The sequence below is a fragment of the Natator depressus genome, chromosome 24 (genome assembly GCF_965152275.1).
Source record: "Natator depressus isolate rNatDep1 chromosome 24, rNatDep2.hap1, whole genome shotgun sequence".
Lineage (NCBI taxonomy): Eukaryota > Metazoa > Chordata > Testudines > Cheloniidae > Natator > Natator depressus.
In genome coordinates this window covers 6,329,493-6,356,556 of record NC_134257.1, presented here as the reverse complement: position 1 = coordinate 6,356,556, position 27,064 = coordinate 6,329,493, and the positions used below count along the sequence as shown (strand labels likewise).

The following is a 27,064-nucleotide window of genomic DNA, read 5'->3' as shown; positions in this document are numbered from 1 at the left end:
TTTTTTTCCTTTCCCTGTGTGGAAGAAGCTGTCCACAAAATATTGCTCTCCATGGGACATGTATTTTCTCAGCCAGCGTGTTGATAACTGGGCTTACCCTTACTGCTGAGACATGGGTGGATTTTTAAACTGTTACTACCACAGCTGCAAACAAATCAATTATGAGACTCTTCGGTACTCATGGAAGGTAGACGATTCATAGAACTCTGATGTATCCTGGTGTTGCATGTCCCCGACCTCCCAGGAATGTTGTTAGGCTTAATTTGTTAATGTCTGTGAGGTCCTTTTAGGTGCAAGGTCTTATAGCAGATTTAGGCATCTCTTCAGCTGGTCTAAGCTGTCATGGTTCCACTGAGCTATCACAATTGACACCAGCGGCAGATCTGCGCCATAGTATAACAGTGTATGCGTTATTCTTCTTCTTCTATGAAATCCCCAGACAGTGAGACTTTGGCAAGGGGAAGCAGCCTTCTAAACTGAGGGACAGATTTTCAGCGGGTGTATATTGTCATCACTCCATTGACTTCAATGCCAGCAGCGGTCAGCCTCTCTTTCTGGTGTTACATATTGACAATTTACATTGACTGACCATCGGGCCCCTGAGTGCCTAAACTTCCCTTGTCGCCTGTTAGCTGGTTGGAAAAACCCAGTGCTAGGAATCCTTTCACGCGGCAAAGACAGCTATTGACCACAGGTCTCGGGCCCCTGAAATGCAAAGGCCACTCTCATTCACTTGAGCAACGTCATTGATTTGCATAGGACTGCTCGTGGAAGTAAGGGTTGGGAGATTGGGCCCCTTGTTTTTGAGGCAGCGGTGGTAGAGAAACCACTCACGTTTTCATTAAACAAAGCCTCTCTCTCCCCCTCCTGCATTACTCTCATGGCTTTATGGGGAAGCGTGCCTGGCACAACATGACTGGTCTGTACATGCTTAGAGCAAAAACCCGTTTACGGTGCCGCGGAAAGAAAGACACTGGTTGTTTTTAGTCAATTCCAATTCCATCTTGTCTCTCTCTCTCCAGTTCTGTCTCTTGTCTATCCAGGGAAACCTGTATCCTCCCCAATTTCTAAGATCCCCAGTGCCTCAGCGACTAGTATCTAATGAACTGTAATCGTTCTCTGCTGCGGAAGAGTTTTCGGACGTGTACATATCATTTTTGGTACATAAAAAAAGAACAAATCCTTTCTATTTTTTCCACCTAACGTCACAGCATTTGGTGCAACAGCTCGCTGGACCCTCAGCCTGCGCTGTAGTTCACTGGCAGGAGCTTTAGGCTTTGACCCGAAAAGGATTCAAATACAGAAGCGGTCAAGTTAGTCCGTTCCCTCGCAATCCCGAGGATTGAGCTGGGGAAAAGGTTTTGCTTCCTGGCTTTGTGAACGTGGATGGGTTAATTCTCCTTTCCATGCCTCGGTTTTCCCCATCCCAACCCCACGGGGGTTAGTGTTTGTAAAGGGCTTTGAGAGCCTCAGAGGGAGGGTGGTCACTGGGAGAAGAGTTGTTATTACGTGTGTTATGGTAGCACCTGAAGGCTGTACGTGAGATCAGGGCCTGATGGCGCTGGGTGTTGTTGAAGAGAATCCTTGTTCCAAAGGATTTACAGGCTAAGTAGACCGGATAGACAAAGGCTTGGAGGGGAAACTGAGGCACAGAGACGGGTCGTGACTACTTGACTTGCATCACGCAGCACGCTGGTGCTAGAACTGGGATGAGAGCCCTCACCGAGACCTCGCTGAGTCACAATCCACTGGACGATGCGAGGGTCTGATTCTGCCCTCCTTAGGAGGGCATAGTGCCAATGGGTTGTCCAGGGAGACTTGTCCGAATCAGGCCTGTAAGGCTGTGTCTTTCATCACTGGCGTGCCCTCGGTGTGTGCATTCTCGGGCTAAAACAATTAGGGGGTGATTTTCTACCAGTATAGTCGTCCCAATGCAATCCCTAGTGGAGATCAGTACCAAGGTGCCTTATACCAGTGTGGTCTATGCCCCATCCCTTATGGAGGTATACCAGTATAATCGTGTCCATGTTACGGGGGCTTCGTATGGGGATAGCTATTCCATGTTCAGATAATCCCATATTCTGGTATAAGAGTGGGATTTTTCAGTTCAGTTTAACCCCCCTTCCCAAGGGATGTGAACTAAACCAAAACAAGGCCTTCAGATACTGGAGGAAAAGTTCTCATCTGCTTTAGGCCAGGGCTACTCTAGGAACACTAGAGTATACTAGACGGGCAAAGCCCTCCTAGTGTGGACCAGCAAAACAGTATCTCTTAGTCCGAGCGAAACAAGTGATACTGGTAAAAACTCAGCATTGCTACGCCAGGGGCTTGTGCCAGCTTGGGTCTGTCGGTCAGGGATCACACCTCTCTGACTGACAGAGCTATGCTGGAAGAAGTCTGTAGCCTAGACCTGACCTGAGGTTATCCTGAAAAAACTTTCCCATGAAGACAACACTTTTGAGTAAGTGAAAACCAGGTCCACCCATTCTGCCTCGGTTGCTTTTTCTATCCACTTAGCACTTGGTGTAATGATAGCACAAGGGCGGGGACCCAACAGGAAAGCTACTTTTTTTGTGTTTTCCACCAGTCTAAAACCAGCTTCCAGCTTTTCAGGCCCTTACTGGTTTTGGACGTTTGTTGCTGGGATGCAGAGCAGGCTGGCCGAGAACAAGAAAAATCCCCCATCTCCTTTACTTGCCCCTAGAGCTGCACGACCAAATCAGTTTCTTTTGAATGCAGAAATCTAAACTATGGGTGCTAAAGTCAAATGGCTCCCTCTAAACTCCTCCCTAGTTCTAAACACCATCTCTGCCAAGTCACGGAAACAAATTCCCTTCCCCACCCCCATTTTTCTGATGGTTTGCATGATCATTTGCTAAATATATCGCAATCTGATCGGTTCCTCTGTCAGCAGCAGCAGGGTCTTTGTCCCATATTCCCCCCCACCCCTTTTCACACATACATAAACACCTCCCTCTAGGAATTTCACAAATACATTATTACCCCCACTCCAAATCGCAGACCCACGGAGTCAAGATTCTCCTGCACCTTCTGCAGCTGTACACCCCAAAGCAAAGTGGGCATGAGAATCAACCAGTGTCAGCTGACGGTGGCCTCGAAAGTTTTCTGTGATCCAAGTCCTGGGTTCTATCTTTTCAGTTAAATCTAGGGCTGGTAGAAACCTTCCCCAACCTCTCCAAAATGCAGATGCAGGTTGACCAAAACCATTGCGTGAATTCATCTCACTTTTGTCCAATTCTTTTGGCCGAAAAACAGAAAAAAAATCGAAAAGTTTCATTTTGATGCTTTTGAAATGAAACGTTTCAATTTGAAGTGACTTTTTGTTTTGAAATTTACTTTTCAGTTTGACCCAAAATTCCTTTCAGAATGGCCAGTGAACCAATCTCTCAATTATTCTCACAGCTCTTTTAATTAATATACCAAAAAATGGAAGAATCTATTGACCCCACCTTTCCAATATGCCTAGCAATGGAGAGTGAAAAACACCTAGGTTTTATCCTGGCAGATCAGAGCAGGTCTTGGCTTTCAGACAGCATTCCAAACGAGACATGAGCAAAATTCATCAATTTGATCCTGGACCAGAGGGCAAAAAAAACGTCTGGGTCAGAGTCTCATCTAGTTTAATGGAGTTCCTTTGAGCTATGTTGATTTACACCAGCTGAGGATCTGGCCCTCGTCCACCAGACTGGGGCTATTTGATGCTCAGTGGAAGAAGGACAAACATTTGTTTTGTGATAAGCCTGGCGGCTGGATAAGTCAGGGAGGGAAACCCTCCGCGTATTCTCAAAGGTGCAACACGTCCAGGGATCCCCGGCCAGTGCGATTGGGGTAAAACGTGTTGTTTGTTCTTTGGGGAACAGCGGAACAAACACAACAATTGTTTCTTTGGCCAAAGAAACAACCCAGGATTGAAGCGTCCGCGTTACAGCAACCCTGCTCGTTATGGTGGGATGTCACATTTGCAGTTCTTGCACGGGGGCTCCATCAGAGTCAGGTGCTACCTAAGGACCAGCTCTTCACAAGAGCTTAGCTCCCATATAGCCACCAAAATAATCCAGAGAGCCCAGCACCGCAAATGTTGCAGTCTTTGGAAAATCTGGCCTTTACTGAGTTGCCTAAATAGCAGTCAAGGTCTTTGAAAAACTGAGCCACATGTGTACCTTAGGGAAGATGTCTGAGCTAATTGTTAGAGCAGGGAGTGGGGGGTCAGGACACCTGGCTTCTGTTCCCAGCTCTGGGAGGAGAGTGGAGCCTAGTGGTCAGAGTCAGGACTCCTGGGTTCTATTCCGAGTGCTACCACAGATATGCTACGCAACTGGCTGCAAGTTATTTCCTCTCGGTGCTTCAGTTTACCTGCTTGTGCAATAGGTAGACAGCTCCCTGCCTTGTGGAATGGTGTAGGAAGGCGGCATTTGTATTTAGGGGACGCTTTGGGTGCGTCGGAGGAAAGGTGCTAGCAGAGATTGTTCTAGAGAGCGACTGTACGGCGCTAGAGTGGGGATTAAACCTTACGGCAGGCAATAGATACTGGTGGTTTGGGGGGGGGGGGAAAGAGGCTGAATTTCCCCATCCCAGCTGTTTTAGCTCTCAGGTCCCCAGGAACCCCTTTCAGTCGTTCCTTTCCGGCAGGATAGATTAGCTAACCCAGCTTTGCAAAATATTCTCTGCGCCTACTCACCGAGGCGGGTGGGTCAGGAGCTAGTTTTTTGACAAGTTAGCAAAGTCTCACTAATTTTTCCGTCACTGGTGGGAAGGTAGATGAGCAGATCTTGTGCCTGCGCTGGTATGGTGATTTTTTTTTTTTTTATTTTTATTTGCAAGGCTGAGCTCATTGAACCAGTCTCTCTGCTCCCACATGCTAATAAGAAGGGCAGATGCACAAAACAGCCATGCACCCACTGTTATAGCTGCCTGCCCTGCTATCCATTGCATAGGGACATTTCACAGGCATGCATGTGTGATGGTTTCCCTCTTGGCCAATGCACTGGGGATCAAACTGGGGACCTTCTCCACAGCTAAAACCAGGAGCTGCGGCAGCTCAAGCTAAAACTCCATGGCAAGGAGTGAGAATTCAGATCCTCAGTAGATCAGGATCTATTCAGGACCTGGGCCATATTTTTCAGTCAAATAGTTTAGTCACTGCAAAATGCAGTTTCGGGTCAATGAAACTATTGCAAATCTGGGTCGAATTCAGCAAATAGTTCCAGCCAGGAAAAACTAAATAGAAAATGGCCGTTTACAATGGACTTTTCATTTCAAACTGACATTTCATTTGGAAATTTAGCTAGATTTATTTTAAACGAACAAACAAGGATTTAAAAAAAAACCCAGAAAACAAAATGCAATTTTTTCTTTTTCTGGTCAAATAAAATGATAAATAACAAATAGTTAGCAGGTAAATGACAAGCTGCAAATTTTGGCCACAGATCCAAAGCCGAAGGGTGTTTTGGATCGAGGGGTATCCCATGTCTTGTGGTTTCTCTTTGCCCAGTGATCCAAGTGGACGGCTCCCTGTGAGTTCAGGAGCAGTGAATGAAACAAAATTTTGGTGAGGAAAAAAATGAAAATTCTTGTTTCCAATTGACTGGAAACTAATTTTTTTTCTGGAATTTTTGGTTTGGCCACCAAACCAAAGACTCCATTGCCTGTCATACATGCTCCCCAGTGGGTTACACACGTACTGTCTTAGCCCTCTGCCATCCTTTGCTAAACTTCCCCCCTGCTTTGCTATAGGGCCAGTAGCTGCATCTGGGCATCATATTTAGCCCTCCAGCAACCTGCTGCTCTGAACGAGATGGGGGATAGGGTTCTACCTGTACAACAAGGCCCAGATTTGCACCCTTTCAATGGGGGTGTTTAAGACCAAATGGCCTGATCCTGAGGGCACCTGTCATACTAACAGGTGTTTGGGGTGCGCTCAGAATCGGTCAACGGTATATTCCAGACATGTCTCCTTCACCGTTTAATGCACGGCCGGGCGATGACAACCACGGCCAGGCGCAAGGCAGTTTCCTGTGAAGCTGCCCCATCAAATTAAACTGATCACATCAAGCTATCGCAAGACCCACTGGTGCTACAGCTGCTGGACTCCTGCGTCCGGTTGTGGTGCGCATCATTCGGGAAGAGTGTTGCTCAGTTGGAGAGGGAGCCAAGAGGAGCCATTAGAAAATCTGCCTTAGAGTGACAGACTCAAGGGGCTCAATCCATTTTGCTTAAGAAAGAGCAGGTGAGCTGATTACCGTCTGTATGTATGTACGTACGTATGTACGTACGTACGAGAGGGGCAAATATTTAATAACGGGCTCTTCCACATAGCAGAGAAGGGTATGTCGTGATCCAACAGCTGGACATTGAAGCGAGATGAATTCAGACGAGAAATAAGGTGTACATTTTTAACAGCCAGTGTCATTAAGCACTGGCCCAACGTCCCAAGGATCGCGGCAGAGTCTCCATCGCTGACAATTTTGAAATCAAAATCGGCTGGTTTTCTAAACGCTCTGCTCTAGGGATTATTGTGGGGAAGTTCTCTGGCCTGGGCTACACAGGAGGTCAGGCTAGCTGATCACAACAGTCCTTGGAATCTATCACTCTCAGATCCACCCAGCTAGCTACGGGGCAGCAGAATTCAGTACAACATACAGCAGACAAGGCTGCTGTGTTTGCTGTTGCAGGCTGTTTTAGCCACCGTGCTGCAGCTGGACTCATGGGGCGCCGTCTGCTCGGATCTCTATGGCAAGAGAAACCGCAAAGCACAGAGCATCCCCAGATCCAAAACACCCTTCAGCTTTGGGTCTGGAGCCAAAAATCTATGGCGTGTGTCATTGCTCTGCTATGATTCTGATGTCATCGTCTCCTGGTAGTACCTACCAGCCCTAGGCATGGAACCAGAAACCTGAAACCCATTGTGCTAGGCGACATACATTTTTTATTGCTATTAGGTGCATTACGGTACTGCCTGGGTGCCCCAAGTCATGGACCAGGACCTCATTGTGCTATGGGCTGTAGATTTTTATTGCTATTAGGTGTATTATGGTAGCATCTAGGAGCCCCCATCTTGGGCTGTACAAGGGGACGAACGGACCACTCTCACTAATTCAGTATTGCGGATACAAAGGGTTCAGAAATCAGGAGTCAGGGCTCCACTAAAACTGAGGTTATTTTATAAAATGTCATGATTTTTAAGCCAATCAACCTTGGGGTTCTTTTTGTTTGCCTTCTGGTTTCTCTCAGCCTTTCAGGGGTCAGGTTTCCAGCCCTTTCTTTGCAGCCACAGGGACAGGACCATTTGGGTTTTTTGCTTGTTTATAATGAAAGCTGAGATTCTCCCATGATTCCGGGAGCTGGGACCCGGAGAACAACAACAAAGATCAGTGGGACTGTTCCCCACCCTCCCTCCAATTACTCAACGAAACGAAAAAGCGCATCACTGACGAAGCGAGGCTAATTCGTGCCCCACCCCTCCGGCTCCACCTGCTCGGTGTCTTTGAGCGGGTACGTAGATGGTGGGAAAGGAGGCGTTGTGCATCGTGCACTGGACTAGGATGCAGGAGACCCAACTGAGCTCTGCCATTGGCCTACTGGATGGCCATGGGCAAATCACGTCCCCTCTCTGTGCCTCAGTTTCCCCATCAGTAAAATGGGGACAATGCTTCTGACCTCCTTTATAAAGCACTGTGAGATCCACTGATGATAGAGCCAGGAGGGGTTGTTATTATTATCTGTGCTTTCCTAAAAGACATGATTTAGTTCAAGAACAGCCATTGGACTTGAAGCAGGAATTAGTTCAGGGAAGTCCTATAGCCCCCTGCTATGCAGAAAGCCAGACTAGATGATCACAGTGGTCCCTTTTGGCCTTCCTCCCTGTGGATCTTTGTCTATACAGCACCCAACACAATGGGGCCCCAATCCTCATCAGAGGCGCTGGGCAAAAAGTTTATTCTCCTACTGTTTTAAGCCTTTCTGTGGTACTTACCTGGCCCCCATCTCCATTGTATCTGAGCATTTTGCACTGCATTTGCCCTCACAACCCCTCTGTGAGGCAGGGAAGTGCTATAATCCTGCTAGAGTGACTAAGTGACTTTCCCAAGGTCTCACAGGTAAGCTGTAGCAGAGCAGGGACCCAAAGGCAGCTTTCCTGGCTAGCACTGGTCCACCCTTCCTCTCCAGAGCCCAGGCCCAGCTGCCTCTAGGCTGATCTACAGCTTTTCCTTTGGCCCACGGGAGACATGCAAACGTCCTGTCACTCAGACTCCAAACCAGCTGATGCTGGGTTGTTGCTTGGCAATTTGGAGTTCGTTTGAACCCGGATTTCATAGTGGGGGAGCGGGAAGAACTTATTTGAGTAAGAGGCAGAGAAAATCTCTCTGTGAACGCCTGCAGAACAAGAGAGATCAGGGCTGTAGGGCTTTCATTAGATCCTGTCTCTTAAAAAACAGGGTAGAGGAGACTCGTTCAAAATAAATCAAATCTCTTCTCCCGTGAGGACCACAGGGCCAGAATTCCAACGGCTAAAACACCGACAACTGGGGACTGATTTTTTGAAAAAGCTCCATCCATTTGCTCTGGGTTCTAATCCTGCCTTCACTGTACTGGCTAAGCGCCTTCCAGCCATGCACTAAGGGAGGTGACTAATATCTGGTAATCTGGCTAACATCTTAGCTCCCCGTAGGCACCTACATAAAGTGGCCAGATAAGATTTCCAAGAGCTTTCTCTGAGAGCAAGGCAGTTCTCGGGTGATGAGAGCTTTTGAAAATCTGTCCCTTCCCCACCTCATGTCGGAAATGGCTCGGCTGATTTGCTTCTGACTAGCTAAATTAATGGTCTCTTGCAGCACGTGTTAACTCCTTACGCTTAACAATCCGTTCCACCCTGAATGGAGCGGTGACCCGTCTTTGAGTACCTTTCCCAGACCTGAAGAAGAGCTCCGTGTAAGCTTGAAAGCTTGTCTCTCTCACCAACAGAAGTTGGTCCAATAAGAGACAGTGCCTCACCCACCTTGTCTAGCTGAATTAAATCACTCCAAGACTGTGGAGGACACGTTCCTGGCCAACGGAGAGGGAGTATTTTATCAGAGGAAAGGGGTAGGAATTAGACATAAAAGGCATTCGAGCTGGTAGGGAATTTTTTGAGGTCTCAAGGATATGTTTTTTGTTGGGAAAAGCTGAAACTTTTTGCAGCAAAAGGTGGGTTTGGACAAGGTTTTTGACTTGAATTTTTTTTGTCAAAACAGGACCCTTTGACATTTTCCAAAGGAAAAATTTCATTTTTTTTTCCTGGTTTGAAATGACATTTTGTTTTCCAATTCAAACTAAAGATAGCACAATTAAAAAAAATTAAAGATGGCTGAAATCAAAATGAAACGTCTAAATCATCAAAGCAAAATGTTTCTACTGACCCGATCTAAAGATTTTTTTTTTTTTCAGTCAGCAATTTTTATTTTTTGGAATTTCTACTTTTCCTTCTGATTCAGGAAGGGAAAAAATGCCAAAATCTCAGCCATTTTCCCAGGATGGGAAAATCATTTGCCAGAAGCTGGGAATGGGTGACAGGGGATGGATCACTCGGTGATGACCTGTTCTGTTCATTCCCTCTGGGGCACCTGGCTTTGGCCGCTGTCGGAAGACAGGATGGACCTTTGGTCTGACCCAGTCTGGCCGTTCTTATGCTTTTATTTCCTATCCAGCTCTACTTGTAACTTTAACTATAGAAACACTAATAACAACAAGAATGCCTCATGAGAGCGACCATCTATAAAGAGCTTGTCAGCCGTGGATCTCTATAGCAAACCACTCCTGCACCAATGGTCTTCAGCTGCAGGTTTGTGACCTGTGCCCATATGGTTTCGAAAGACATTTAGCTGCTTAGCGAAAGCATCATCAGTGATTTGCAGAGCTTCGAGATGGCAGGGGAGAATTTCTTCCTAGCAAACAGGGAGCCCAGGCTGTTGTCTAGGGAGCAGAGTGGGTGCTAAGACACTTGGGTTCTAGTCCTGCTCCTGGAAGGGAAGGGGGTAAAAGCAGGCTGCTAGGAGGCAGGGCTTCCTACCGCTGTCCCTAATGTGCGTGATTAGAACATGCCACCTCTGTTCCTTAGTCTCCCTATCGGTCATACATCACCATGACATTGTACAGATTAACACTCAGACATTATTTATGACTGGGTCCCAAACCCATTGACGTCAGTGGTCTCAGGCCCTTAGAGGGCAGCAACGATAGAAATGCCAAGTGTTATCACAGTGTCAAATATTTTCAGCTTCCTATTGCCAAGGAACGACTTTTTCATTCACAAACCTCTTTGCCCAGGTTACCCTCCCGCCCCACTCAGCTGCACTTGGCCCATGGGTGGAGCCTGCTGCCATTAAAACCAAACCCCAGAAGGGGCGGGAGGGGGCATTTGCGCCTCTCCTAGGACGAAACCATCTGCCCCACTCAATATCACGGCATCGCACCCCCCATTTAGTGCTGTAAATGGTCAAATTGCTGCGGGTGGGGGGAATTGGCCACCATCGCTGAAGTAGCTCCTACAGGCCCTGAGATCAGGGCCCCCGTCATGCCAGGTGCCGCACAGACACAGGGAGAGCCAGCCAGCCCCGACCCCAAAGGGCTCATGATCTAACTCCAGTGGTTCTCAACCTATTTACCGTCGTGGGCCGCATCCCATAATACCTGTATGGCGCTGAGGAGGTCACATGGGCCACAGCTCTGTGCTGATTGGGCCGCAAGCGGCCCGTGGGCCTCAGGTGGAGAACCACTGAACGAGACAAAAGGTGGAAGGAGACTCAGAAGCGACTCAGCCAGGGTACCCAGCCGTCACGACTAGAACCTAGATCTCCTGAGCCCCACGCCGGTACCTTACCTGCTGTCCTACACTGCCTCCTTTAAAGGACCGCACCATGGTACCATCTGGCCACAGTGGACGCTGCAGCTCTCCGGCCGCTAGATTCTTTGAATCCTGGCAAACTCGCCCAATTAAGAGGCACAGGCAGGCTCTCTTAATTGCTAAGTGACACGTGGGATTTCAAAGCCACATCCACTAGGCCTGTCTCCTCTGCCCCTCTTTTCATTTCTCTCGTATTCCATCTCTCTCTCTTTTTGTCACACCCACCCTGGCACACACGGAAATCGCCCTGGGTCTGAGTCTCCCTTTGCTCGCACCAGTGCTGCCTCCTGGTGCCACTGTGCTCATTTCAGCGGAGTCACTCCTGATTTGTGCCAGTGTAAATGAGAAGGGCATTGGGCCCATTTTCTTCCTCCCCCTCAACCTGGTCCTTTTAGTCTCTTTCAGTGAAACAAACAAGTCCACTGCGTCCTTTTTCCTTTCTAGCCCCGTCCCTGCCCCACCCTGCTGATGTTAAAGGGAATCCCACACGCACATTGCACTGGGAAAGGGCCCCACCATACAGAGCGTGGCTTGCCTAGCTCAGCCCTAGCAGGGGCTTAACGCGAGATGCCCAAGGGCTCACTTGAGAGCACCCCCGGCCCACCTCACGCCTTCCACTTAGTTACAGGGAACTAAGGCAGAGGACCCCTGGCTTTAGAACTGCGCCATCCAGCTAGGAGAGCAGTGGCTAACATCTTGTGTTAAATACTCTCCATACGCCAAGGTCTGCCTCATGCTGTCCCCACAGACTGCGTTGGGTGGATGCCTCCGGGCTGGGCAGCTGGGATTGATGTTCCCTGCTCCCCGCCCTCCCCCGCATGCATCCTAAGAGTGATTGGCCCGGAGATGACGGCCGATGCTAGTGCCAATTGACAAGCCCCGGGAGCCCCAAGTCCTCTCTCTGCACAGCTGGGGAAGCGGCAGTGTGAGCTTCCCTGTGTACAGGGCCTTGACCCTGCCTCTGGGGTGAGAGGGGAGTTCAGCCTCATTGGCCTAGGCAGTCCTTGGCCTCCGTGCTGGGGCTGCCAGTGAGGCAGGTTAGAGACTGAGACCCAGCAAACTCATTCCACCAATGGGAAGTGTCTTGGGCTGCAAGTGAAGCGGGGAATCAGGATATGATCCTGCAAAGCCTCACTCCCAAGAGTAAGTGTGCCCAGGATCAGACTGTTCCCCCGCATTGCAGAACCTTACGCCCCCTCCCAACTGGCAGGTCATTTTATTTTAGTTGGTTTCGTCTTTGTCTGGGAGGGAAAGTCCCATTTTAGAGTCCGAATTCAAGGGGAACAAAGAGGGCCAGATTCTGATCCTGTTTACACCAGTTTTACAAAGCAGAGTGACTTCAGTGGAATCACTCCCCATTTACACTGGCATTACTGAGATCGGAGTCTGGCTCCGGAAGTGGAGCTAAACCTGGGTTTGCTACCTGCATGAGCCTCCTGGCTTCCCTAGCAATACCAAGCACGGAATCTCTTGAACCTGGTTCTCCTTAGCCCTGTGTCCTGTGTGGTCAGCGTCATTTGTGCAAACGAGCTACTAAATCAGAACAGCAGCTTTTTACTCCACTTTGCATGCACTGATGTAACCGTCTGCAGAGAATCAGGACTTCCCGACTCTGCTCCTAGCCAACAACTGCAGATTGCGGGTTTTAAGATCACAAAGCAAACAACAGAAGCCCCCCAAAATGAGCTGAATCCTGCATTAGGCCCAAATCCAAATTTTGAAGCTCCGTGGAACGCAATACACTTAACTGTTCTGCCCTGGGGGTTCACGTGTCTCTTCCATTTCTTGACCATGCCACCCCCCGTTTCCCCACCAACACTGTGATTCAAAAGCAGCTCTAAGCAGGGAATCAGGCCCAGCAAATAGGAGAAGAGGGGGAAAGATTTACAAACCTTGATCTGCTTACGCAATCAGAGCACTGGCTGTGTTTTCATTTCAGCCCAAACAGGTTTTTAATTTAGACCCTTCCCCTGCAGTGCTGGAAATAGAGTTGGGTGAGACTATGCCTCGGAAACATTTCTTTGACTGCACAGTGCAGATTTTGGTCAATCGCTTCACGGATTTGTGTCGATTGCGCCGAATTGTTTTGGTAAAAACAAACTGGTGAAAGAGTCAAAAGGTTTCATTTTTTGACCTTTTGGTAACTCAACGTTTCCATTTTTCAGATTTTTACTTAAAAAGGCAAAGCCATTCTTAGAAAGGTAGCAATCGAAAGGAAACATTTTGGTTCGGGTCAAACGAAACATTTTGTTCAATCTGAAAAGAATTTTTTTCCGATTTGCTGAAAATGCTGAAAAATTTCATGTGTGTGTCAAGCTAAAACAATTCCCCCTCCCCTCCCCCCAACTTTTCAGACCTGCCAGCAAACCAAAAGACCTGTCATACACAGCTCTAGCTGTAATTTCAAAGCCAAGATCCTTGGGCTACTATAGGGGTATTTGAGGGTGAAACTGACTCGTAACAAATAAAGTTAAATTGACCAGTGTCACTCTGTCTAGCTCAGGGTTTTACACGGCCGCGCATCATCGCAATACCTGGGCACATTCCATTTAAAATCTATAGCAAGAGCAAAATCCCCTAGTGGATTTCATGGAGTCCCTGGCACTTTTCCCTTTTAGGGGTCAAAACTCTGCTTGGGGCAGGCTGCTTTTAGGGGTTGGAGTTTTTTAGATTTTATTAATTTCCTCTTTTTGTTTTGGTTTGTATGCGTTTGGGTGCAGACAGGGTGTCTGTGTTGGTTCGGGGTAGATGGCGTGTCTGCACTGAGATTCAGGGACAGACTGGGGGTCAGTATTAGGGGTAGATGGGATGTCCGTGTTGGGGTTCCGGGGTAGATGGGGTGTCAGTGTTGCAAGTGTGAAGAGGCAGTGCTATGACAGTCAGCCTCTGGATTTGACTGATCTCCCCAGGGAGTTTGTTCCATAGCCAGATTCTCCCCCAACCCCCCTCCATTACAGTATAATGTTCCTGTGAGAGCTGGGAGAAATGCCAGAAAATAAAACAGGATCAATGGTGAAAAGTAAATTTAATTTTAAAAGTTCTTTCAGTCTGAATCATCTCAGGTCTTAGTCAACAAAAGATTTTTTTTTGTCTCCTGTAGAAGGAGCCTAGTTCTCCATTTGCCCTACACCTTGTGCAGTCATTTCCGCTAGTGCAATGCCGGTGTGAAACTCTGCCATTCTGGTGTGGTAGCACTTTGCACCAGGGGCAAGGACAGCACAAGGTGCAGAGCAGGGGAGAATCTGAGTTTTAAATGTTTCTTGCTAGCAAACCATCTAGAAGGCAGTGTGGCTGAGTATATGGAAGACGGGGCCCTCAGCAGCCCTGGGTTATGTTCCTAGCTCTGCAACTGGCCTGGGTGGGTGACTGTGGGCAAGTCACTGCCTTGCTCTGTGCCTCAGTTTCCCCATCTGCAAAATGGGAATATGCTATTGATCCTCCTTTGTGAAGCACTTTGAGACCTATGGATGAAAAGTGCCGTATAACAGCTAGGGATGAGGATAATAATAATAATAATAATAATGATTAAACCCCAGGCTTCAGGGTTCAGACGAAGCTCTAACTATTAAGAATCAGGATGAGACCTTCATGGGGGCAGATTTTCCCACTTCTGCCTTCTACAGGGTTCTATACCTTCCTCTAAAGCAGCAGGTGCTGGGCGCTGCGGGAGACAGGCCACTGGGCTAGATGGACCTCGGGTCTGATGCAGTCTGGCAATGCCTGTGTTCCTAATCAGACAAGATTTGCTTTTTGCTTTTCTAATTAACACGCCAGTCTGGACCCAGCTCTCCTCCCAGGCTGGTGTCAATCTGGAGCAAGTCCAAGGAAGCCCACAGAGGTACACTGCTGTGACCAGACTCGGCTGTTCTCATTTTCCTAGGGGCGGCAGCAGGGAATGCTAGACTGCGGTGGTGCCCTGAACTCAGAGCTTGGGCAATAAAGATCAACGGCCACGTTTACGGCAATGGCACCTGCAGGTCCCAGAGGCCTCAGCAGGGACTGTGCGTGCTCAGCACTCTTGAAAAAACTCAGACCTTAAACACAGGAATCCTGAGTCCCTCTGGTCTGGTATCCTGTCTCCGAAAGCATCTGGGGCCAGATGCCTCAGAGGACACCCCCTAGTGGACACCGGTGGAATAACCTACTCCTGGAGGAAGTTCCTTCCTGACCTCATCAGGGAGTGGCTAGCTCACGCCCTGAAGCCGGAGAGTTTATAGCCCTTATAAATTTACCACCATCTAAACCAGGTATAAATCTACCCACCTCAGCAGTCAGATTCCCCCCCCCCCACTGTGGTTCTTACCGTCTTTGTGACCTTCTTTTCTTTTCTCCCTCTAGACTCATATGATTGATTAGTTGCTTTTAATGAGTTGATTTCTCCCTGACTTAGTTCTCTTTTGATCGGCGGCCTCGCCTGTTTCAGAAAGACGTGTCATACCTGTGCCAGGGTGATTAAATCTCACCCCTCAGGGCACAGAGGATTCAGAGGTCACTGAAATCTCACGACATGAACGCCTGAGACATTGCGAAGGTTGTAGGAACAGGCCTCTGATTATACAGGGTTTCAGCCACCTCATAATTACCTGCCCTTGGCAGCTTGGGCCCAAATCTCACAAGCTTCCCCACTGAACACGACTCCCGAATCCTAAACTAGAGCTGGTTGGGAACTTCCCGGCCAAACGATTTGCATTGGAAAATGCCGAGGGAGGAAAAAGCCCATTGCCTCCAGGGACAGGAGCTTGGCCCTGCGACTCGGCCGACCCTGCAGCTAAAAAGCGGGGAACATGCTGGAGAAAAGAGACCTTAGACAAAGCAGCGAAGATTTAGTCTGACTTTTTAGGAAGCTTTGGTTGATCCCTAGTAAATGGAAACCAAGATGTCACTCGCCTTCCCTCTCCCGGCCCCCTTCCCCTCCCAGCCCAGCCCAGTCCTTTACTTTGCTGTTCTTTTGCTTGTTTTCTGATTTTGTGGGGGAGGGAATAAATACGGAAAATTCCAAGAGAGTGACCCACCCTAGGTAGCCAGGTGGGGAGGGAGTTCATCTGAGATGTGGGAGACCAAGGTCCGAATCCCTGGCCTTACTTTCCAGCCAGCCCTGCCCTAAGTGTCATCTCCATCTTGGCCCCCTCCCCCAGTCGCTCTTCCTTCAAAGCCCATTTAATGCCCCCGCAACCCAGTGATTTTCTTTCTTTCTTTATTGGTATTAGATTAGAGGCTCCCAGCCAAGATCAGAATCCCAGCTAGATGCCTCTGCCCCCAAAGAGCTTCTAATCTAGATAGGCAAGGTGGTCAAAGGGTGGGCGAGGGAAACAGAGGCACAGAGCAGAGAAGCAATTTGCCTGGGCCAGGACAGTCACAAGGCCCAATTCTTTGACGGGGAGTCATTGCAGCCTTGGTGTCTTGCAAGTCCCCAGAGAAGGGAAGTGATTTGGCTCCGATCAAGGGCAGAACTGGGATTAGAACCAAGTTATCTGAGTCTCAGGCCAGGCGGCTACAGACAGAACCAGAGCACCTCTGCTAGCCCCCTGCTTTCCCTGCCGCTGTTCCTATGGTGATCCCGTCTCTTCTCTTCCCTCCCACCCACCGCAGCCGTGCAACGGGGACGCATGGCCCACACGCAGACCAGCCCCGGCCAGTACCTGCTGAACAACGGAGACCCCTACAACGGCCACTCCTACCTGACCGGCTTCATCTCCCTGCTGCTGAGGGCTGAGCCCTATCCAACCTCCCGCTACGGGGCCCAGTGCCTGCAGTCCAACATCATGGGCATCGAGAACATCTGCGAGCTGGCCGCCCGCCTGCTCTTCAGCGCCATCGAGTGGGCCAAGAACATCCCCTTCTTCCCCGACTTCCAGCTCTCCGACCAGGTGTCCCTGCTGCGCATGACCTGGAGCGAGCTCTTCGTGCTCAATGCCGCCCAGTGCTCTATGCCGCTGCACGTGGCCCCGCTGCTGGCGGCCGCCGGCCTCCACGCCTCGCCCATGTCGGCCGACCGGGTGGTGGCCTTCATGGACCACATCCGGGTCTTCCAGGAGCAGGTGGAGAAGCTCAAGGCCCTGCACGTCGACTCGGCGGAGTACTCCTGCCTCAAAGCCATTGCTCTGTTCACGCCAGGTGAGCGGGGCTCAGGGGCGGGGCTGGGGCAGATCTCTCCCCCCATTGGTGATTCCTGTCTCAAGCCCCTCCCCTTGTTCGCACCAGGTGAGTTGCGGCAAGGGGCAGGGATGGGGCTAGAGCAGGTGACCTGTGTCTTTGAAAGCTGTCACCTTGTGCATGCCGGGGTGTTGTGCTGGGGGACGGGGGCAGGTCTGTCTCCCGTTTGTAGCTGCCTCCTCCCTATCCTTAGGGCTGGTGACAAATATCTCATTGTGGCTTTCAGCACAAATTTTTCACCTCGTTTGACATTTTCTCAATGGGATCCGTCACCTTTTGGCTTTGAGGAGTCCCTTCACCTCCAGGGAGAGAACAGGGTGGGCAGGAAAGGTGGAAAAAATGTTCATTTCTGTTTTCAGTGTCAGGATTTTACTTGGCTGGTGACGTTCACCTTGTTTGGCCGCGTTTGTTTCACGTTCTGCTTTTTTGGTCAGTTTCACTTTCGCCTGCTAGAGCAAAATGCTGGTGCTCGTTAGGGTTTTCAGGATCACAAGAGAATTGCACCAAAAAAAGTCATGAAATGTTTCCATTAATATCGGGTTTTGTTAAATCTCCTCCTTTTTAAAACACAAGCCTAATTTGCGGAGGTTGGAACTAAATTGACAGTGCAGTGTTGCCAATGCTCTTGATTTTATCGTGAGTTTCACAATTTTTGCTAGTTTTCTTAAAGCCCCAGCTCCTGGACTCATGTGACTATGTGAGACTCTTCCCTTTATACTTTCTCAGCTTTTCTTTTGTCATAGCAGAAAAAAAGCTTGGAAACCACGACCTCTAAAGGGTAAAAAGCCCCAAAAGACAAAAACCAAAGCACAAAGGGTGAATGCAAAGAAACCCAAATTAATTCTCTTTTAAAAAATCTTATTTTGAAGCCAATCTCATGGTTGGGTGGGGGTGGGGGGAATCTGACTTATGATTTTTGGACACATGGGGTTCTAACAGTCTTTCTAAAGGTGAACTTCAAAGCAAAAAAAATTAAAAAAAAAAAAAAAGAAGAAGAAGAGTTAAACCCTGATTTGTGTGTTCAGTGTCCCATCTCCATGGATCAGGCCATGAGCTGCATCCAGCAGTGAAATCAGCTTTAGTTAATTTCTCTCAGTCCTTCCTCCAGATTTTCAGAAGAAATTGACATCCAGCAGCTCTCACTGAGGCACCTAAACACCAATAAAGGGGCCAGATTTCCAAGACTGTGCTGAGCACCCAGTAGCTTGCATTGTTCTCTATGGAAACTACTGGATTATAATTCTCAATAGACACTGCTGGTGGCTCAGTCTGTTTGAAAATCTGGCTCTTGGTAGTTTCCGGCTTAATTAACATTCATCAGGCGGAATTTTGAGACACACGATTTATTTGATTAAAAAAACGGCAATTCGTCAAAACCCAAATTGTTATCAGAATGGGGTCCGTTTCGATGAACCTCCCCACTTAGGGTGATCAGATAGCAACTGTGAAAAAACGGGACGGGGGTCGGGGTGTGTGGGGGTAATAGGTGCCTATATAAGGAAAAATCCCCCCAAATGGGACTGTCCCTATAAAAACGGAACATCTGGTCATCCTATCCCAACTCAAACAATTACTAGGGAAAGAAACCGATGAGATTGTCAAAATATTTCATTTCTGACATTTGCAAAACCAAAAAGAGTCCATTTTCCGAGACGAAACAATTGTTTGTTTTGAAACGTTTTAATAAAAAGGTTGGCGTGGAAATAAAACATTTCAAAATGATCAAAGGAAAATGTTTCAACCGACCTGACCCAATTTCCCCCCCTGCCCCAAGCTTTTGGTTTGCAAACATTTTTGAGATTTCGATTTTACATCCTGATTCAGGGTATGCGATTTTTTTTTTTTTTTTTGATATCTCAAAAATTTGCGTGGGTCAGGAAAACTCTTTCTGGCCCCGCTGTGAGCATAGGATGGATTATAGCTAATACCATGACTTTGGGCATTCTCCGTTGCCCTGCATCTTGCGCAGTTATTTAGGCTGATGCACAGTGAATGCAGACCACTACCGTTCTGATCCGGGAGCCTCTTACGCTCACTTTGCACTGATGACTCTTTTCTCAGGGGCCTCAATCCACACAGGAATCCAGGGCTTAGCTCTGGTTTCCTCTTCGCTAGGCGACTCTCCTTGAACTCGGAGGTTTGCCCCGCGCGGAGCCTGCAGCAAAGTCACTGTGCTGGGCTTGTGACATCAGCCGTTGCCGGTGCAGTGGGTTGTGATGTCCCAAGCACTGAGGGGTATGACTTCACTGCCGTGCTGCGCGGGAGAACCAGGAGTGCGGCTCGGCGTGCAAAGAGGAGCAGTCGTTAGAAAAAACGACTACCCACAGCAGCACAAGAGGGCAGGGATGGGTGGGGGTGGGGGCGTTTCCTTGTTCTGATTTTCCACGCTCACTCTGGTGCGGGAAAATCCACATGGACGTGCTAGCTGGGGTCAGGGTGGAATCTGGCATACGCTCCCTTTGTAGTGAACTGCACAGCGAGGCATATAATTAGGTTGGGTCTTCCAGCACTGGTTGTAGATGGAGAAATATGGATGGGTTATTGGTCTATTCCAGCAGGACAGGGCTGGATCATAAGTCTCTGAGGACACGGTAGGCAGGTGACCTGCAGACTGGATAGCTTAGACATTTGTTCCGGTCTGGCAAAAAGCAGGATCAATGGATCAATAGACCTGGCAAGTCTGGTATTCCTAGCCACACAGGGAAATTAATCTGAGAGCAGATGTCCTTAAAAAAGTCTAGACATTTGCACTCAATTCAGGCCTGCATTTCCAAGAGTCAGCTGCGACATTCCAGTCGGCGGATAGATTGACCCCGATCACCTACAGATGGGGTTTTAGAGCAGAAACCCAGTGAAGAATCAGCCCTTCTAAATTAAGGTTAAAATCCCCTATCTGATCCTAGTCAGGAAGGGATGATATCCACTGGGTGGATTAGTGATCTGTAAGTCTGTTCTATTACTGACAGGTAGGAATCACTGAAAATCTTGAGTCAAGTCCCCTCTGCCTAAATTACAAGATTGGCTAAAAAACCATGAGGGATTTTACACAATTCTCTTGCAGTGCTGGAAACCTGACAGAATGCCAGCATTTTGCGAGTTCAGGAGAAAGCGAAGCTGATTAAAAACAGACCGTGACACTAAGGAGGTTCATTGAATCAGGGAAGTCAAAAACCCGGCAAAGAAAAAACAGAAATGAACATTTCCCCCCTCTACCCCCCATCCCGCTTTCCTCTCCCTCGTGGTGATTTCTTTTTCAATGGCAAATGTGGGCTTCATGTTTTCAAGCTTCTAACTGCAACCGGCAGGGTGAGAAAGGTACTTAAAAAAAAAAAATTAAAAAGCAGAAGAAAGAATGAAAGCTGAGATTCTCCCATCATCCTCTGATGCCACGAGCTGGAGCTTTAAGGAAAACCAGCTGCTGTCGCGAGAGGAATGGCGAAGCCTTGAGAGCTGAAGCTCAGGGCTGGCATGGTTGCCCCTCCATCAGGGAATAGCCACCAGTGTGCCCCTTACGCAAGCGATCACACCGTGCCTGACCCTGGGCAATCCCCATGGGAGCCATGCGAAGACAGCTAGAGAGAGGACTTTGGAGCACCTGCATCAAATGTCACCGATCAGGCTCATCTCAGTGTGAAATATGGGCAGGTTTGCTTCATGGGGGCCCTGTCATCCTTTGATGCCAGCTTCCCAGGGGCCAGTTATTACAGTAGCACCCAGAGGCCACAGCTGCTCTTGCTGCCCCATTGCGCTAGGTGCTGTACCATGCCGAGTAAAAGATCCTGCCCCAAAGAGCTTATAACCTCATGATTTGCCCAAGGCCACCCAGCAAAACCAACAATAGAACCCAGGTCTTCTAGACCACCTCCCTCACCACTGCACCACGCTGCCTTTACCGGCCTCTGCCTCCCAGCCTCAGTGACAATGCGTTTTGCTGCCCCGGGGCAACTCTTTGTGGTCCGTCTGCGTGCCACTTCACCGATCCCATCTCCTGTCTCGATCCGATTCGCCATTTGTCCCACGCTGTGCACAACCGCTCACACCAGGGCCAAGTGCCAGCCTGTTAGATAGCACCATGCAGGGCACACAGAGAATCGACCCCTTTTTCCGGTCAAGGCAGTGCGTGCAGCAGGGCAAGCGGCCTCAGCAGCCGTACACTGCCCTCTGCCCCGGCACGCTGCCAGCCCTGACTGGCAGATGAGCCGAGAAGAGAGCTCCGTTTCCAGGCCACTGACCAGTGACATTTGGTCTCGGCCCCATCTGGGCCAGGCTGCATGTACCCCCTTCTCCATCCCCTGAGCCAGCCGATCTTACTCAACTCGAGTTAATTCCCCTAACCATTTAGAGCCAGAACGTGGATTGGTTTTTAGAAGGGGAATTTCCCAGGCTTCCCTCGTTCCCACTTTCCCCCCCAAATAAATTTTCACTGTCAAGCAATTCTTAGTGTGGGATTCATTTTCAGGGACACCCCCCCCCCCCCGCACACACACAATGAGTTTTCCCCCAGTGCTGCTAGCTCTTGTGGTTTTATCGCAAGTCTCCTGATATTTCATCTGGTTTTTAAAGCCCCGGCTCCTGGAGTCATGTGACAATGTATAAGTCTCGGCTTTCAATTACCAAAACCACAAAGTTTCTAGCCCTTGTGGGAGCACAGAAAAGCTTGAAAATGTGACTCCCCTAAAGGATGAAAAGCAGAAGGGAAATCAAAAAACAGCCTCAGATTTATTTATTTTTTTACATCTCCGGGCCGGCAAGCTTGGGGATCACAGCTAAGTTCCTGCTCCCCCCGCCCCGTTGTAAAACCGTTGCTGCCAGTCCATTGGCCTGGCTGTCTCTGTGCTAGAGTCAGAGGGGCCTGGTCTGGAAGAGATGAGGAAACGGGTCAGGATTGAGGGACATCAGCCAAGCTGTGGGGGGGACGAGGGCTGGAATAGCAGGGGGCTGCACATTGCAATTGAGGGGCATCAAGGGGAACATCACGGCTGGTAGAGCAGGATGGGGTGTGGGTCAGGAGTGAGGTGCATTGGCAGAACTGTGGGGAGAGGGGGTCCTAGGGGTGGAATAGCAAGAGCTGTAGTTTGCACTAAGGGCCATCAGCGGAGCTCTGGGGGGGAAGCCGGGTGGGACGCGGAACAGGACTAAGCTGCATCCGCAGAGCCAAATGGCATGAGTAACCCGGAGCCTGGCCTGCTGCTTTCGCCACTTCCCTTGGGCCATGAGTCCAGGCAGCGTGCGACATGAGAGCCTTTGCTCTGCGGCTCTCCGGCTAGTCTGGATTGTACAAATAACTCCTCTTAACCCTCTCCTGTCATCAGCTCAGATCCCAATGGCCCCCACCCTGCCACGAGGGAAACTGAGCCGACATTTCCCACCCTGGCCAACATCAGCTCCAGCCACGGTAGTGCTGCTGGGCGCTCTAGTGTAGACAGGCAACCTTCCCAACAGTTCTGAGCAGGTGACTCATCTAGGCTAGGGCTCCTGAGGTGGCTCACACCAGTAAGAAGGAGGCAGCGTGGACTAGTGGCTAAGGTCAGGCAGGGCTCTCACGAGACCTAGGTTTTATTCCTGGCTCTGCCACTGACCTGCTGTGTGATCTTGGGTAAGTCACTTTTCCACTCCCTGCTTCCGTTTCCCCACCCACTCTTGGTCTGTCTGGTCAATTTTGATGACAAGTTCTTGGGGGTAGGGTCTGTCTCTTGCTAAGTGTATGTATAGCACCTGGCACGATGGGGCCACGATCTCAGACGGGGGAGGGATGCGTTGGGGGAACGGGTCCCTATGCCTCTGCTTCCACTCCAACATTTGGTCGGTTTTGTCAATTGAGACTTAAGCTCTGCAGAGCAGAGGCTGGATGTGCAGCGCCTGACACCGCAGGGCCCTGATCTCAGCTGGGATCTCTAGGAGCTGCCATAATAACGAAGCCACAACACTGGGGAGATTTTTGCAAGACACCCCTAGGGCAGCCAATGGACTGAGGCACAAACCGCCCGGCCCCTCTCCCTCACTGCACCTCCCAGGCACCCCACCCGCCCAGCCCCTTGGTGGCCTTTGGAGGAAGGTTGGCATGCTGAGCGTTTTTAGGAGCCAGCTATTGTCAGCAGCGTTGGAGCCATTCTTTCAGCCCGGGCTAAATGTCTGTGTAATAGCTGGGCCGCGTTTGAAAGGCTGCGGGTGTGAATGTCTAAGCTCCGAGCCCCCTTTCAGAGCTGTCAATAGTGGTTATGGCCCCCGACTGAATGGCGAGAGCTCATTCAGGGCCATGAAAGGAGCCCCTTCTCCTTTGCCTCAATTCAGGCCGTGAATTGAGCAAACTCAGCTGGGCTGGGGGCGTCCTTTATTGCAGGGTGGGAAACACCAATCTTCACCCTGCTCCTCGCACACCAGGCCCTAGGGGAACCGCTCCCCCTTTGAGGATGAATGGCTGGGATTGGGGAGATGTGTTTGGAAGGAGCCCGGGGGTGAACATGGCTCTAGAGAGAATAGGCCGCTGGGAGATGTAGAGGGCAAGGCAGGGAGGAGTTTGCGAATCTAGCCTCCTGGAAATTGAGGATGAGATTGCATTGGGCGAAAGGGTTTGGAAAGGCGAGGAATGGAACGCTCGCTTCTCTGATCACAGAGATGTTTATCGGCACCTTCCATCCCAAAGGGTCTCGAGAAAGGAAATTGCGGCAATCGCTGCTACGATGCAGCCGCTGCTGGGGTGGGACGTGGCAGCTTTTGGAATAGCACACAAAAACGCTGCGCACATTTTAGGGCTGGAAGGGAAAACTAGCGTACGCAGCACAGCGGGTTGAAAACCTCAAACCGAAGTGCTGTTTCCGTTGGGCCGGGTTTGAAACAGACCCATTTCTCACCCGGAAAGTGATGTTGCCCACGATCGTTTAACAATTGAAATTGTCACTGAAGATTTTCCTTTATGAAAGAATCTGGCTTTTGAGAATGATTTTGGTAAAACTGTGCCACGGAGAAAGAAAAGCCCAGAATCTGTAGCCATGGATTTCGTTACTGCAAAAATGGCCATTTTTATGCCCTCAAAGAGTTTTCATTTAGAACCTTTCCCTTAGCGCTGGTGTCCAGCTGATGCTGGGGGGCAGGACTTTTGGCAGGACATTGTGTAACATATTGCAGTTTAAACAAGACTCTGACGCGAATTGCCTTCCTCGGCCGAAGGTCACGGAACTAACGAGCCCAGGTGGCTAGCAGTTTGGTTCAGGAATTATACAAACTGTAAAACTAGTTCCACCTGAGATCTTGTGGCAGTCAATTGACTTATCAGTGCCTCAGTTTCCCATGTTCTCTGGTCTCTCCGCATCCAGCCCCTCTCTGTTGTTTGTTACATCACGTGCATAACTGGGTTGGGAACTGCTTGGAGGCAGGTACTGTGTCTGTTTGATCAGCCTGTAATGTGCCTAACAAGCTTCTGGTCATCGATTTGATCCCCATTGCCAGGGAGTCCCACAGGTTAATTGACTGTGCTAGGGAGACCCACAGGTTAACCTTTGCTGTGGCAGGGAGTCCTACAAGTTATTAGTATTAGTAGGAGCATTGCCAGCAGGTCGAGGGAAGTGATTATTCCCCTCTATTTGGCACTGGTCAGGCCACACCTGGAGTATTGCGTCCAGTTTGGGCCCCCCACTACAGAAGAGATTTGGACAAATTGGAGAAAGTCCAGCAGAGGGCAATGAAAATTATTAGGGGCCTGGGGCACATGACTTATGAGAAGAGGCTGAGGGAACTGGGGTTATTTAGTCTGTAGAAGAAAAGAGTGAGGGGGATTTGATACCTGAAGAGGGGTTTCAAAGAGGATGGAGCTCGGTTGTTCTCAGTGGTGGCAGATGACAGAACGAGGAGTAATGGTCTCAAGTTGCAGTGGGGGAGGTCTAGATTGGCTATTAGGAAACACTGTTTCGCTAGGAGGGTGGTGAAGCACTGGAATGGGTTACCTAGGGAGGTGGTGGAATCTCCATCCTTAGAGGTTTTTAAGGCCTGGCTTGACAAAGCCCTGGCTGGGATGATTTAGTTGGGGTTGGTCCTGTTTTGAGCAGGGGGTTGGACTAGGTGACCTCCTGAGGTCTCTTCCAAGCCAATATTCTAGGATTCTAAATTAGCCCCAACTGTGACCTGTGGCAGGGAGTTCCACAGATTAACCCTGCCCCTGCCCTGCAGAACTGTCCCGTACAGGCTGCAACTGAGAGCCGTGTTCCCTCACCCGCCTCCTCCCTTGCTCTCCTTGCAGACGCAGTGGGCCTTTCGGATCTGGGCCCCGTGGAGAGTATCCAGGAGAAGTCGCAGTGCGCCCTGGAGGAGTACGTCCGGAATCAGTACCCCAACCAGCCCAGCCGCTTTGGAAGGCTGCTGCTCCGCATGCCCTCCCTGCGCATCGTCTCTGCACCCGTCATCGAGCAGCTCTTCTTCGTCCGCCTGGTGGGCAAGACGCCCATCGAGACCTTAATCCGGGACATGCTGCTGTCGGGATCTAGCTTCAACTGGCCCTACATCCCCATGCAGTGAGGAGGGCAGCAGGAGGAGCTGGGCTTTCCGGGGCAGCGGAGACGCACCCCTGGATTCCATCCGGAGCAGGAAGGATCGCTGTGAGCCCTCCCTGCTTTGGAGGAACGGGCAGGACTCACCGGGACGGGTTGACGGTCCCATGGCGTTGGGGCATGGGGCGTGAGGCCCAGCGTCTGGACTCCGGAGAACAAAAGGGGAGTGGAACTGATTCTTGAGGGGGTTGATTCTCAAAAGGCCCTTCCTGTTCCCTTTCCAATGGGGCAGGAATTCCCACTTGCCCCCCTCCCATCCCTGATCTACTCTACCAGCGTGACACAGACATAACCACATTTAATCATGCAGCTACCTGTACCCGTCTGCTTCTGTTTGACCTGTACGCACTGAAAAAATCTGGACCTTCCTCCTCTCCCGGCCGGCGAGGGGACTCTGCAAACCAGGGACAATCTGCACCCTATCCGTGGGACTTTGCTCTGCTTCCAAATGCCCAACGACTTGCCACTTCCTGGCAGCCTGCACGTACCGAATCCGACGGCTGGGCAGCTGAGACCACACAAGCCTGTCTCGGGCTTTGACTATATCAGCATTTGGTATCCGGCAGCTGAGAACTGAGGACTCATTACCGGAGTGGCCTTGATCACGCGACAAATTGCTCTCTCCCTTTTTGGTGGGGGCAGCAGGGTTGTCAAAAATGCGGGGGGAGGGTAAGACACACACAAAGCTGAGCCTGCAATCTCATTGCCCGTGTGTGGGTGTGGTGGGATGGGGAGGGGTAAAGTTTACCATTCCCCTTGGAATAAGAGAGGCCTGAGGCATGGACTATTTATAAATAAAATAAACCTATATTATATCCTAAATTCTTCTGTTCTCCCCTTGAAAATGAAAGTGTATATCCCCCCTCCCGTCTCCTTTTGTTTTTAAATTTCCCCCTTCTCCTTTGTAAAGATATTTTGCTGTGGATTGTGGATTTCTCTTTGGAAACAAACAAACAAAACAAAAAAAAAAACAGTTTTTTTTTTTTGGTGGAGCTGGCATTATAATTAAAACTGATGATTGCTGAACTCATTCCAGGTTTTTTTCTTCTTCTTGCTGGAGCGCCCCGGGGCTCTGCGCATTTGGGAAGCCGAGCTGTCGGTTCGCCAGCCACCGGCGGCGGAGACAGATGGTCCCACCTAGTGGGATGGGGCACATGTCTCGGGAAATCGAGCCCAAGCGCGACTGTTACATGTTACCTTGGTGGAAAGAATGTAAAGGAGACAGGGCTGGTGATGCAGATTCAGGGAGTGAGACTTATTCCAGGTGCTGCTGTAGGAGAGCACTTAAGCACGTGCTTAACTTTAAGCAAGCGTGTAAGTGTCGTTCCCGAATCCTTCACTGAACCGGCTTCACACTGAGATGTACTCAAACTAAACCCGTAGCTCTGAACGCCACTGACCCTTGGGGAGGTTTGGGTCTCAGCTGCATCACTGGATCTTTTCTTTAGCGTGGCCTGAACCAGAACCCCAG

General features: G+C 49.8%; 1 protein-coding gene across 1 annotated transcript in view; it reads left to right on the top strand.

The window, feature by feature from the left end:
- The window catches only part of LOC141976971 (nuclear receptor subfamily 2 group F member 5-like), a 32,344-nt gene extending 6,057 nt beyond the window's left edge, over positions 1-26,287 (top strand). The window contains exons 2-3 of the mRNA XM_074938149.1: positions 16,490-17,014; positions 25,287-26,287. Of these exons, the coding sequence (XP_074794250.1) occupies positions 16,490-17,014; positions 25,287-25,561 (800 nt within the window). The 3' untranslated portion in view covers positions 25,562-26,287. The remainder of the gene's footprint in view (positions 1-16,489; positions 17,015-25,286) is intronic.
- The last annotated feature ends 777 nt before the right edge of the window (positions 26,288-27,064 follow it).